At 38.3% G+C, this 14,319-nt stretch overlaps 1 protein-coding gene across 3 annotated transcripts; it reads left to right on the top strand.

Moving 5' to 3' along the window:
- Positions 1 to 382: 382 nt before the first annotated feature.
- gnsb (glucosamine (N-acetyl)-6-sulfatase (Sanfilippo disease IIID), b) lies at positions 383 to 13,162 on the top strand. 3 transcript variants are annotated; one of them, XM_084936092.1, is made up of 14 exons: positions 386 to 750; positions 2,076 to 2,135; positions 2,735 to 2,938; positions 3,318 to 3,383; positions 3,460 to 3,558; positions 5,999 to 6,166; positions 6,258 to 6,340; positions 7,837 to 7,955; positions 9,830 to 9,933; positions 10,057 to 10,158; positions 10,232 to 10,342; positions 10,929 to 11,039; positions 11,148 to 12,163; positions 12,196 to 13,162. In XM_084936092.1, exons 1-13 carry the CDS (start codon positions 559 to 561, stop codon positions 11,301 to 11,303), a joined length of 1,575 nt encoding a protein of 524 aa, XP_084792218.1. In that variant the 5' UTR covers positions 386 to 558; the 3' UTR covers positions 11,304 to 12,163; positions 12,196 to 13,162. The 3 variants fall into 3 exon arrangements, with proteins under 3 accessions (XP_084792216.1, XP_084792217.1, XP_084792218.1); XM_084936090.1 differs by having other exon boundaries at positions 383 to 750; positions 10,929 to 12,163; XM_084936091.1 differs by having other exon boundaries at positions 383 to 750; positions 10,929 to 13,162.
- Positions 13,163 to 14,319: the final 1,157 nt, after the last annotated feature.

The following is a 14,319-nucleotide window of genomic DNA, read 5'->3' as shown; positions in this document are numbered from 1 at the left end:
TAAAAAAGTTCAGGAGGGAGGCCAGTTGCACACCTGGATCCTCATCCTGTTGTTATGTCTGCTGAACATGGATCACTCTGCTGTTTTGTTTAAGGGAGATGGCGTCCCTGTCATGGCAAAGATAATAAAAATAATTTAGATTTTTGAATAGAAATCCTTAATACTTAAATAGCTTAACGGTGCAAACATGTTAGCATCAAAATATTTTCAAGATGCGGGATTAGTAAAGGATATTTTATCTCGTAATATTTCAGGATTGGTTTTGTTATGCTTGGTGACTTAATGTCACTATTAAACTTAAATAAATGCAAACTAAAGTAATAAAAGCACTCCGAAGCCGTGCTGTACACGGTGTTCTCAGTCCTCTCTCCTCCCACTCAGTGTGATCATATGATCGCAGACTCTTAATCCACTTCCTCAAACTTTAAAACTACCAGTGTGTCCGGTCCAGCCGGATCGCGCTCATTTTACAGCAAGCCTCCCCTGTGCAGGAAAGCAAAGCTGCTAAACGGCAGCGGTGGCTTCGTGTAGCACCAGGCCCGGCGCTGTGGTGTCTCAATGGCAGACCTGAGGATCAGAGCTGGTGCGACCAGAAGCCCACAGAGAGGAGGCGGACACTCCGCTGCCTTGTCCCTGGTCACGCTGCTGTCTGCGCTGCTCACCTGTTGCGTCAGGTGTGCAGAAAGCGACAAACCGAGCAATATTATCCTCGTGCTTGTCGACGACCAGGATGTTCAGATAGGTGGGATGGTGAGTGAATTCACTCTAGAAATATACAACCTGTCATTCGTGTCGGTTCCTCAGAGACTTGACAGTTTCTGTAGTGAGGTCATGCAGTGCTCATACTGTTTGAAACGTCCTGTTTATGGTCACCTGATACTGAGTTTAGACAAACACACGCTCTATTTTCTTTCTGTTTTGCGGGCTAGCTCTCAGATTTAACCTCTTCAGTGCTTTGAACCTGTTAATCAGTTAGTTGAATAGCTGAACTGTCTTAGATGATGAAAGAATTACAAGAATTGTGGGAAATTTATGACTTTTGAGAAAGACAGGCTGGATATATAAAAAATAATAAAATTGAGCAAATAAAACTAACAATTAGAAAATGCAATTTATGCGAATTTATTAAAGATACAAGTGTGCGGTCACAGTATTGATCTGAGACTGAACTTAAAGGTCATTTTTGTAATTAGTTTGTACATATGTGTTAACTAAAAGTTTCATCAAAGGTGCTTGCTGGGCTGGTGTGAGGCGATAGTGCACGAGTGTGCCACCCACGCTCTTCATACATTTTTTTTCTTTTGTCAGGCGTCATTGGAAAAAACAACGTGTTTTTATGAGTTGCAGCGTTAAATTATGGCTACAATATCTTGTGGTACAAGTTTGTATTACACGAAACTACAGCCAGGCCCGAGGGCCTAGGACCTTCAGTTGATATCTATTCTACACAACATGCGGATGTTTTCTACATGAAATAATAGCATTTTTTATGAAATTTTGTTAAGACCTTTACCTGGTTTTGGAATTAATCTATTTGAAACTCTGGAAGTTACAACAAGTGTTTTAACCTAAATGTTAAGTTCAGCTTCTAACATGCTTGGAAAGCAGATGGGTTCTGAAACAATTGCTCAGTTAACTCTAGTCCTACATCTGTTCCTGTGTGTATTTTTACTTATAAGTGACGTGCAACCTTAAAGGTCTCTCCAGTATAAGCGCACTTATGTTTGCAATATTTTGCTCAGAATTGAAAGCATATTTTTTTAAAAAAGTAGAAATCTGGAATGCACTTAATGTATTTTCAAAAGCTGGTACCTGTTCTTATTAGGTCCTGTGAGATTCTTTACCAGATGTTTGGAACCACCAGATATTTGAATAATCCACAAAGATCCATTCACAGAAAAATGGTCAGCTGATCAAGTGTTTAGCTAAAAGAGATTACTTTATGTGCCTTTCTAGTAGATGTTTCGACAATAGCTAATACTGTCATAATGTTTTGAGTTTGTGCTTGTAGCATCTATTACTTCTCCAGTACTGTCATTATGGTGTGAGTCACTTTGTCTGTTTCTATTGCACAGACACCAATGAAGAAGGCAAAAGCCTATATAGGAGATGAAGGAGCAACATTTGTGAATTCTGTGAGTATCTTATGCAGTACATATACTTTTACTAGACTACATTTCACAGGGAGACATTTATTTTATTACATTATATTTTACGACAGTTGTAATTACTTGTAGATTGAAGTGTCACACAATAAATCATATTACAAGTTTATGAAACAATATATGTTGGTAAAAATTAAACCACTGGTTCCCAAACGTATTTATTATGACTTCTTTTTACAAGTGTCTACTTGGGGAATCCTGTCATTTTTCAGATGTGAGCAGTTTGACTAAGAAAGAAAAATTCTTCTCTTGAAGTGTCAGAGCAATTGGTGGGAATCACAGACAAATACAATATATAATATTCTGATATGTTGCCCATGGTAATAAAGATATTATGATAATAATGAATCAGATACATCAAATCTGCAAAACCACATACATTGCAAGACAATAATCAAAGATATGGCACAAGATGTGTGTATGAAAGCAAAACTCAAATGTTCTTGAAGTACTGTTTGCACCAGTGATTACACAATAAATGAGTCGCATATCCTCCTTTCTGCTGTCACGCTTCTCTCTCTCTCTCTCTCTCCCCCTTTCCCCTGTTCTCACTTCCTCCTCCTGCGAAGTTCACAGTCACGCCACTGTGCTGCCCCAGCAGGAGCAGTATTTTGACAGGTCGATACCCTCACAATCACGAGGTGAGAAACAACTCCCTCAATGGGAACTGCTCCAGCCTTCAGTGGCAGAAAGGCCCCGAGGCAGAGGCCTTCCCCACCTACCTCAACAAACTGAAATACCAGACATTCTTTTCTGGGAAATATCTTAACCAGGTTTGTACATGTATATACTTTTATAAGCATTATACACGTCCAAATGTTTCCAAACTTCAAAACACACAGGCAGTACAATGAATACACCGTGCTTACGACTGATTTTTCCTGTTCTAAATGTTGAAATATTGTTGGGAGCCCAACAGTGTTTGTGTTGTGTTTTCATTTTATTCACTCACGTATTTGGCAGAGACTGTGACATATCACAGTCAGCAGATACAGCTAATGGAGATACACACGTCCCACAAGGTGACTCAGCAGTGATCACTGACTCATTACAAAACAGTATTCTACAGGATTGTCTGTATGAAGCCCTGAAGATGCTTGTTACATCATTTCTCTTGAAGCCGGCTGAGCTAACTGTACCTTCTACTTTCAGTATGGTAGCAAAGCAGCAGGAAGTGTTGGCCATATTCCACCTGGCTGGGACCAGTGGCATGCACTGGTGAGTCACAAGTAACATGTACATGCACAATTTCTCCTAAGTACTTCTGTCATGACACCTTTTGCTGCATTTACAGGTGGGAAACTCTCAGTACTACAACTACACTCTGTCAGTCAATGGGAAAGAAGAAAAGCACGGTGACAGTTACGAGGACGACTACCTCACAGACCTCATAGTGAGTAGTAATCAGACCCTCAGATTTGAAGTGGAGGGAGTTCATTACGTGGTTTATGTGGTTGATTTATCTTTGGTGGTTGATTTACCTGACTCTTATTTTTGAGCATTCAGTGCTTTCCAGCTAGGTGCTGTCCTTGACATCATGTGTGATATTACTTGATATCATTCAGCCGTCTTGAGTCTCTTGTCATTGGTCAGAAATCTTGCAACAATGAGCTTCTTCCCCACTAAGTTTCCATCCCTACTGCACTCTTGTTGGAGACCTTGTTTTGTCCAGAGATTATCTTTGAGCTGGAGGACCTGGAGCAGACTGAGATCTGTTACTTCATACTTCAGCTGGCTTTGCTGTGCTGAACATGAAGCTGATTACATTTTAATTAGTGTCATAATGTACTTATGGAATAGTTTAAGGAAATGTGGATAGCTCCCTACTTTACAACAATTGTATGGGGGTGAATTTTTGTGGAACTTCTAAGTATTGGCAGTAGGGCCATGGTTGCTTTAACAACTTGTTGGCTATAGCATAGCTGCCAGCCATCTGCTCAGCTACACATATACTGATTCGTGTCACTAAACTGGACCTAATTTTTAATTAAATTATCTGAAAATAATATGAACTGCTGTCTGGTATAGACTATCCAAGAAGTTTTGGTGGCTGAAATTCTAATATTTTATTACTGATACTTTGCAAAAATGAGCAGGTATGCCTCTGTGCGGTTTGTTGAAGTCATTGGTGGTTGGTTGTTTTTTGTTCTGTTTTTTTTTTTTTTTATGGTGAACACACATGCTTGTGCATGCACATGGATATGCTTTCTATTTATTACTGCCACACTGTGGGAATGTGGCAGTAACAGTATGTGGGAAATATTGTATGTTTTGGGACATTTGAGGGTGAATTTACAAAAGAGGGTATGGGAAGAAGGTTGTTCACCTCTGCAGTCAGTCAGCTGCTGGCATAGAAACATAAAATGTGGTGTTTTTCTGCCAGTCAGCATTGTGACAGGTTAATCATCAGCTAATGCAGTAGCTGGCGATAAAAGGGATGCAAGAAAGAAGCTAATATTAGAAAGGGCTATTTAGTTTCTGTGGGACGCATTACATTACATTAAAGTTTTGGTAAAAATATTTGGTTTCTTTGTGTTTATATTTAAGGTTTAAATTCCACGCACTTGCTGCTTATCAGGTGACTCAAAGAATTTGTTTATCTTACTTTAAATTTAGTTTATGAGAGCTGAATGATCTTTGTCACATGTGCTGTTGTCATGACTGCTTGCAACAAAGAATAACGGTGGAGAGAAAGAATTGGTCCAAGGTGTGGCTGCATTTCATGAAGAAAGATGATAGTAGTCCTAGTTTTAATGTCTGTAAGCCATCAAGGCAGGTTCGAAATGTCAGTGATTTGCTGACACATTCATCCACACAACAGGGAAAAGATAAGGTTCAGCATGAGAACTTCCTTTTTCCAATCAAGTTTCATGTCTGTTACCAAACATAAATAGCTCATATTATAAAAATACTCCCACATAGATAGGCTTGGTGTCTTTTTTTCTTTATAAAATTCTATTCTGTAAAACAGGGAGGGAGCATTTTTTAGCCTTGCTAACCACCACTGCCCCACTGGCTATTAAGCTTACATGTGAGTGATATTTGACATTCAGCTTTTGTTGATGTGTTACATCAGTTTTGTGCTTCTAACTGTTTAAAGATGATGAGATGGAAGTCTTAAAAACAGTTTTCTTTTATGGCACAAAAGGGGAAACGTAAATGAAACCTAATTAACAGGAAAAGATGTCATTGAAATTGACTGTTGTCCTTGAATTTTACAGTTTGTGCGTTCATACTGTAAAAATTCTCTTGTTTTCTATTTTATAAGCTAATACGGTGATGGCAAAGATGTCAACTTCACACTTCACAATATAACTTTGTTAACTGATGTATGATCATTGGCTATGTCCATATTTTATATGGTTAACAAAATAAGTCATTTGCACCCTTAGAGTCATTTGAATTTTTGCAAACCCTTGCTGGTTAATATTTCACTTTCATTTTGACTCGAAGCTGGTTCTGTTGTGCAGCTGCTGTCCCACTGGCCAAAGAAAGCAGGAGTTTATGTGTATATATGGGCTCTCATACTAACTGATCTATAAATCTTAAACTTAGATGGCAAAAACCAAAAACTAAAATCAAAATTACATTTCAAATTGGGAAAAAGAGAGTAACAGCCTGGAACGGTCCACTGTGGCTTTTGACCAACTGTATTTTTATATCCCTGGGTGATAATGACTTTCAGATGCCACTTTTGTAGCTTACATCATACATTTATACAGTTGGTGTTCATTTCTTTACAAGTCTTCTTGTTTTTGCCTAAGCTAAGCTTTTAAAGAAATGTAAGTTTTGCAGCAGTCATGTAATAGGTCTGTACCTGTTTGTCAATCCAGCTGAACCGGTCTCTTCGCTTCCTGGATGACAGGAGCCCTCAACATCCGTTCTTCCTGATGCTGTCCCCTCCAGCTTGTCACTCCCCCTGGACTGCAGCGCCTCAGTACCAGAAAGAGTTCAAGGATGTCCAGGCCCCTCGAGATGGCAGCTTTAACAAGCCAGGGAAGGTATGCCTTTTCAAGAATGTTATGCTATGTGTTATGTGTCTGGTTTTTAATTTTGTTTCTAATGAATCTTTTATTTTTGTGAATGTTTTAGGATAAACACTGGCTGCTACGCCAACCTCCTAATCCGATGCCAAACAGCTCAATCACCTTCCTGGATAATGCATACAGGAAAAGGTACAATTGTTAAGCGTATGTCTCTTTTTGCATGAAAGCGCATAGTTCGTAGAAGACAAAGTCAGAATAGTGTCACCACTGTCAAACAAGAAAACGTAAAAAAAATGGTAAAACTAGTTTTGTTTTTGTTTATTTTCTTCTGTCTTCCTCCTCCCCTCACCCCAGCCTGGTTCTGCCAGAGGTTTCTTCCTGTTAAAAGGGAGTTTTTCCTTCCACTGTTGCCAAAGTGCTTGTTCATAGAGGATCATCTGATTGTTTGGGTTTTCTCTCTGTTTCCTCTGCATCATTGTAGAGTCTGTACCTTACAATATAAAGCACCTTGAGGCAAGCGTTGTTGTAATTTGACACAGAATTGAATCGAATTGTAGTTTTAACCTCATGAGCCAGCAGGGATAAAGCATTAATACATTTTAGCTGTTAGAAGCTTTCGAGTTTGAATGCTGAAACTGGCCAAAGAGAAGTCAGGAGTTGTCTGTTAGCATACCACGTGCTTTCTTTCTCATCCTCTCTGTAAAGATTTTAATTATGTACTTTTTAATTTTGTCACAAACCTCCAAGTGATTTCACAGAAAGACAGAGGTCCTTGAGACTGCCCTCATTTTAAATCTAGCATTGTAAAGATAATTCTGTCATATATGATGATAAATTCTTGTCTGAAGTGTAAATCCTGACCCACATCAAATTTTACACACTTCTCCATAACAGAAATATGAAAATTGGATGAAAACAGGTTAAAATTTGTGTTTCATTTTGCAGCTTTTTCTCACACAGAAGATTCTGGAAATCACTCTGTAAATCAGAAGATGCAGCAAAAAGTTCATTTTTTTAATCAATTATTTATTCAACTACCTCAGAGTTTTCTGCATGATGCTTTTGAATTTTATGGTATTGTATTTTTTAAAATATGGAAAGGATCCTGTGATCATCCTCCCTATTTGTCTTCATTGGGGTTGTTGAGGTCAACACCAGAGCTTTTTTTTTCTCCCATAGATAAGAAATATTAGAAATTGACTTAGGAAGGACAAAGCCTTTCTTGAAACTGAAGTAAAATAGAAGAAATTAGAATGGGTACTCATTGTTTGGTCCTTTTTGGTCTGAAATTACATAACAAATAAACAATTAATTTTAATTGCTTGAAAAAAAATAGCAAATGACTAATAAAAGTTATGAATATAATTTGTTCCAATGGGTTCAGGAAAGCAAAATTCCACACTTGCAAACAACTGCAGACATTAAACCAGTCTAAACAATTTAGAAAACAAAATCCCTGAATCATAGGAGTAATTGCAGTTATCTGCAGTTCCTCAGTGGTAAAATCAGTATTTGTGTTCAGCCTGACATATTAAAGCCTATGTCTGCACTTTAACTGCATCTTTATTGATTTCTTTAAAATCCATTTTGTTTGTGTATAGATCCAAAATTATGAAAATCATATCAACATCCAAATATTTCTCCACCTAGCATGTACATCCAAAACATTCTGATGTCTCTGGCAGGTGGCAGACCCTGTTATCTGTGGATGACATGGTGGAGAAGCTAGTGAAGAAACTTGACAGTATAAAGGAGCTAAACAACACCTACATCTTCTACACTTCAGATAACGGCTACCACACAGGTCTGTTTTTGATAAACTCCTCCATTTAATCTTAGATTAGTTCATGCTCTGTACCTTCTGTCTGTGTCATCTTGAGCTGGATTTATACTGCTGGGTTACAGAAGACAGTTTAATTTTTAATTTTTAGATCCCTGGCTGCATTGCATAAATGCAAGTCACCAAAACATTTTAAGTTACTTTTAGGCCCTTTTTTTATGGTTTGTTTTCTTCAAGAAATACCATGGGTAATAGAAAATAATTCAATTTAATTCAATTCAGTCTATTGATATAGCGCCAAATTACAACAGCAGTCACTTCAAAGTGATTGCTGGGTGAAGGTCCTACAATAATACAGAGAAAACCAGAACAAAAGAACAACACCCTGTTGGCAATGTTGGAAAAGGAAGAACTCAGGAAAAAACCTCAGGCAGAACCAGGCTTAGGGAGGGGCATCCATCTACTACAACCAATTGGGGGTAAGGAGAGCGAGACAGGGAAAATAGACACACTGGAGTAAACCAGAGATTAATAGTAATTGATGACTAAATGCAGAGTGATGTATTAAAATATAGTGAGTTAAGAAGAAATGAGGGATAATTCAGGTCAACTGATCCATCCCTAACTAAATGCTTTATCAAAAGTCCCTCTCCCTCTTAAAGAGGGTGTGTGTTTCCTAAATCCAAGGTGGGAGCTGATTCCACTGGAGAGAGGCACAAAAACTGAGGCTCTGTCTCCATTCTACTTTAAAAAAATGATAGGAACCACGAAAACCAGCAGTCTGAGAATGAAGTGCTCTATTGAGTTGATATGGTACTATGAGGTCTTTAAGATGGGCCCTGATTATTCAACATCTTGTATGTGAGGAGAAGGATTTTAAAATTGAGTCTGGATATAACAGGGAGCCAATAAAGAGAAGCCAGTACAGGAAAAATAAATCACTTACTGTAAAGACACCATCCGACTTCAGATCATTGTCATGCACATGCGCTTCTAATAATGCTGAGAGATTTGTAAAAAAAAAAAAAAAACAGAATCTGAGGCACTCTGCTGAACATATGTAATTACAACATTTTTATATCCCAAGTATCTTTTATGTTTAAAAAAGAAAAAATCTTCAGATTGGTTTATCTTATATGAATGATAAATATAATAAACCGATATTGACCAATGACTGATCTGTCTGTATGGGATTCGTTCAGTAATAAAAATGTGCAAAAACTACCAAAACCTGTAAATAAACAGTAATGACTGCAACAAATAATCACCCAACTGAATGAAATAATTATTTTAAACCATCTGATGTTGTTTTAAAAGCAATAGCGGGTAAATTGTTTGTTACAGGTTACATTTGTGTTCCCCAGTCTGACCTGAGAGCTTATAGGTATTTGCACAGTCACCTGCCAGTTTACTGTGTACACCTTTCTTTGCATTGAAACCCCTTTTAACTGCAGTACTGCCCTAATTATTTATGGCCTAGATTCAACAAGATGCTGGAAACATTTCTCACAGTTTGCTCCGTACTGACACGATTGTATCATACAATTGCTGCAGATTTTCATTCACAATGCAAATCCTCTATTCCACCACATCCCAAAGGCACTCAATTATGTGGTGAATGGAGGGCATCTGAATACACTGAACCCATTGTCTATAAACCACTTTGAGATGATTGAGCTTCGTGTAGATCAGCAGTATCTCAAATACTCAGACCAGTCCATCTGTCACCAACAACCATGCCATGTTCAAAGTCACAGAAATCACCTTTCATCCTCATTCTGATGCTAAGTTTGAACTTCAGCGAGTCATCTTGACCATTCCTATATGCCTAAATGCCTTGAGTTGCTGCCTAGTGATTGATTAGATCTAGGTGTAATCAGCTGTACTTGCTGTTCCAGGTCAGTTCTCGCTGCCCATTGATAAGAGGCAGCTCTATGAATTTGACATCAGGATTCCGCTAATGGTCCGTGGTCCTGGCATAAAAGCCAAGCAGGTGCTGCAGGTCAGAACAATACTCCACTAAAACACACACTCCAGCTGCTTAAAAGCATATTAATGTCTCTGGAACTGTTTTTTGTTTTTTACCTTTTTTTCCCCCTCGTGATGTTTTTTTTTTTTCTTCCAGGCTCCAGTACTGAATATAGACCTGGCTCCCACCATACTGGACATAGCTGGAGTCAATCTGTCGTCTGTGAATGTGGACGGGCAGTCTTTCCTCGCTCAGATGGTCAGCTGCTTCTTTACATTGACTCTCACTTATTTTTCCCACATGCTAAATCTTAACCCAAATTTTATCTTAGGCTCCTTCATTGCGTAATGGCACTGCACGACCATACTTCCTTGTTGAGTACACTGGAGAAGGACAGCCAACATCAGACCCTACTTGCCCTAAATTAGGTCCAGGAGTATCTGTGAGTACCTACAAAAGCAGGCTTCCTATTCTGGTCACCACTGAAAGTAACATGCTTCCAGTTTCCAGTAATATTATAATCTCTGATTGAAAAAGGGGGAAAAAAAGTTATTTAAAATAATTCCTTTTTTCTCTTCAGTGTCAAAGTATTATGATACCAAAAAAAGGGAGCTGAATACAGTAGAAGTATTTTCTCAGCCTTTCCACTGTTTTCCTCTTTGCTTTTTTGATAATGCACTGAGGGAAGACTGGATGCTACTCACTACTTGACTTATAATAGAAACTAAACTATAGCCTGGCTCTATTGAGCTTCATGATGTCAGTACACAGTAACTGAAGTCAGTTAATTGTTCAGATTCTATTAATGGCTTGAGTTAATGGTGCAAATTTGTAAGGAAATTTCCAATAAGTGCCTTTTAATAGCAAATTCAGAATAGATGGCAATTTTCCTAAATGGAAACAACTGTGGACTAAAGCCTAAAAATAGGGTTCATGTTGCCACAAAACATATTGCTCCTGCTGATTCTGAAAGTTTGTTGCTCTGTTCCCAAGAAACCTTCACTGTAACATTTTTTCACCGTCTTTAGCAATGTTTCCCAGACTGTGTTTGTGAAGACGCCTACAACAACACGTATGCCTGTGTCAGAACTCTGGACAGCAAAATGAACATGCAGTACTGTGAATTTGCAGACAGTGAGGTACACCCGGGACTTTTTTGTGTGGGGGTTTTGTTTTTTGGACACATTTTAGTGAAAGTAGATGTGAAGCTTCTCAGTGTTTTGTTTTGGTTTTTTTTACCCCCCAAGTCGTTTGTAGAAGTCTATAACCTGACGTCGGACCCGCATCAGCTGGAGAACATCGTGAAGAAGGTGGATCCCTCCATCCTGCAGATCATGAACCAGCGGCTCATAAAGCTCCAGTCCTGCGTGAGTGACAGCTGCCGGGATTACAAGCAAAAATAAGACCGCCAAAGAAGCTGCCAAACGTTGACCACACCAAAGTCTGAAAGGAGGGTGGGATCAGTTTGTCCAAATTTTTACATATATGAGATGAGATTCTGACAGGAAAAAAAACATGGTTGACAAATAAAGTGACTGGTGGCTGTATTCCACTTAACTGTGTCAGTTTCAGGGGCCCAGAGTCATTACTTTCTTTGGAAATTTGCTCTTTTGATTAGCTTAGCCTGTATATGGGGGAAGACAGCTTGCCTGCGTGCAATGATAACGCAATCAACATTTCGTACTATATACCAGTAAATAGAGATGGATTGACATATCTAGTAAACACTGATATCAGCCAGTATCGACCTTGTTGATTGTTATCAGCGTGTGCACGCATTTGCACTAAATGTTCAAACATTTAAAAATCTAAAAGACTTGTCAATTTTTTTTTATATGATGTCCAACATAAAAAGCTAGAAAAACGACAACAAAATAAACATTACCCAATCGTTATCAGATATCGGTCAAAATGTTGGATTAAACATCAGTACTGGAAAAGGGTTCACAGTTGGTGTATTATCAGTGTACTTTTCCTTTTACGAGTCAAAATTTCTGCCGTCTTTCTGAGCCACACTCATCTTTCTTCTCTTGTAAGTTTACTTTTGTTTTTCAAAGGCGCTACATGTAAGCTCAGTGTTATGGCATTCCTCTACCTCTCCATCGAGTCTCTGCAGTGAAATGGTAGACCTTATTCTGCACTCTTGGTGATCTGTTGGAAGTTGGAGGAACATCCTTACCAAAATTGGCAGCTGGTGGAGAACTGGCTCATCTACTGCTATGCCAGGCTCACCAAGACTGCAGAGTGCAAGGACTAAGTCCAGGTTTTGGAGAGACTCAGTGGCCAGTCTTCCAGGTTTTGGAGAGACTCAGTGGCCAGTCTTCAATTAGAAAAACGTTAGATGGGAAAAAGTTAGCTGCTTAGCAGTGTCTGAAATTCCCATATAAAATACTTGCGTAAAGCACCTCTAAGATAACCTTCTTTCCCCATGCTGTCATGTGTTTGTGTATAAACTGCAATTTTCAGGCATAGTCAGTGTCTTCTGAACATTTCACCATTCTCAGAAACACAAAATGTTTGATTCTTCTTCTGACTTTGATTGTGAAGTTAAGAGAAAGGTTTACTGCTACACTGAAACTGTGACTCATCATCATCGTTTTTGAAGAGTTGGTTTAACATTCTAGGGTTTCATTTAAATGCTTTCCATGAGTTGGATGAAGGGATTAATATGACTTAACTTTTTTTTTCATTCAGTATAAACATACCACCAATTATTAGTTAGCCAGCACAGAAAATTTAAGCAACTGCGTGTAAGTAGGTTTACACATGGTTACGCTAATCTGACCAAACCAAAAGCTGCTTCTAACTGTATAATGTGGAGATGTATTGTGTCAATATTCTTTTTTGTTTTTGTTCATTTTGATTTTTTTTTTTTTTGTGGCAGAAGCTTAGTTTCCATAAAAGATCTTTGTACTCTCATAAATATCTCTATGACCCTTTCAATGAAAGACAACAAAGTCTGAAATGTTCACCATGTCCTGTAATCCAGTATAAGTTTATTTTCAGTATTGTGCCTCAGATCTGAAGAAGGAACTCTGCTTTTAAAAAACTGAACTCTATATTACTAAGAGCCTTTTTTAATTGGTAGCAGGAACACATGCTGATATTTTTCATATGTTTTCTTATTGCAAGGAATCTATTAAGGGAACTTTTGCACGATGTCAGCCTTATGTTCGCACTGATGAGGTGCATGTGCCTTTAAAATGTGAACAAATCTGTACTGTGATGAAACTGATTAAATTAAATGAAACATTTAAATGCACTTTTTTGTAGGTTTCCTTCTTAATGTGACGTTATGGTGGGTTCAAGTCAATTTCCTTGGGGGAAAAAAGTGTACATTTTATAGCTGGCCTAGGTGGCCAGCTGAAATTCCCCTCCAAGATTATCAGGTAATTCCTAAAACCTGACAAAGTGTTTTGATCAGCTCGTCAGAGGTGTGTCAGGTAGAGTTACCTGTGCTTACACCAAGGTTGACATTTGGCATAACTGAGCTATGATTCTTTTCTTAGCCTGGCTACAGAACTGAAAAGAAACCTGGGGCTATTCTCCCTTTACTTATGTTAGTTTCCTTAATCACTGATGAATAGTAAGATGTCCTAGTTTTGCAGAGGACTTTTTAAAAAGACTTTAACATTACACCTTAAATGCACATTTGTGAGTTATACAAGTCAGTCAAGCATCTCTGATGTGTTGCCTTCTTTCACACAGTGAAGATGGAACACCATTAGCAAGATAATCAACCTTTGAGATTTAAGTTCAGGTAGTGTTGTGTTAGCATGTGGCTTTGGAGATAATAATAGAAGAGGAATTAATTAAAGACTCTGGATTGAAAACTAATGAGGCATGTTTCTAAAGACTGTAGTCTAAAACAAGACAACCACTAGAACCCTGCAGAGGACTGGACTATGAAACTGCAGACCAAGAAAAACTTCACCACGGAGGAGACATTGTGAAGCCAGATGGAAGTATGCCAAATACAAACTGAGAAATATACATACTGGAAGCACATCCTTTGGTCAGATGAGAAAAAACTAGAGCTCTGACCTATTTTTTTGTGAAATAATTTTGTTTCTGTGTGCAAAGTAAAATAATTTAATCATCCAAAAAAAAAAAAAAAAAAAAAGGTCAGATCGCTTTGTCGTCTGCAAACATCACATTCCACAGAGGCTCCTGCCTGACCTCATCTGTCGACCTGTCATTCAGCATTGCAAACATGAAGGGACTCAGAGCCATCCCTGATATCTCTGTAATCTCACCCCGACTATGAACCCCTCTGTCACTCCTACTCCACACCTCATCTAACGAGCTTGAAAAGAAAGCAAAAAATGCAACATCATTCTTTAAAAAGATATGGATGGATGGGGGCTTTTCCATTGCTGAAAAAAACCCACTCAGGGTAGAAGTGTTTCTTCATAGGAT

This window comes from Perissodus microlepis, chromosome 7, assembly GCF_051167445.1.
Source record: "Perissodus microlepis isolate ML-2025 ecotype Zambia chromosome 7, ASM5116744v1, whole genome shotgun sequence".
Taxonomy (NCBI): domain Eukaryota; kingdom Metazoa; phylum Chordata; class Actinopteri; order Cichliformes; family Cichlidae; genus Perissodus; species Perissodus microlepis.
This window is presented reverse-complemented; position numbering and strand designations above follow the sequence as displayed.

What these genes read in the sequence shown, in the direction of transcription:
- gnsb (XM_084936090.1), top strand. Translation starts at nt 559, where the DNA reads ATGGCAGACCTGAGGATCAGAGCTGGTGCGACCAGAAGCCCACAGAGA. An exon ending in GGGACCAGTGGCATGCACTG is followed by an intron (nt 3,384 to 3,459) that starts GTGAGTCACAAG and finishes CTGCATTTACAG; the next exon opens with GTGGGAAACTCTCAGTACTA. An exon ending in AGATAACGGCTACCACACAG is followed by an intron (nt 7,956 to 9,829) that starts GTCTGTTTTTGA and finishes TTGCTGTTCCAG; the next exon opens with GTCAGTTCTCGCTGCCCATT.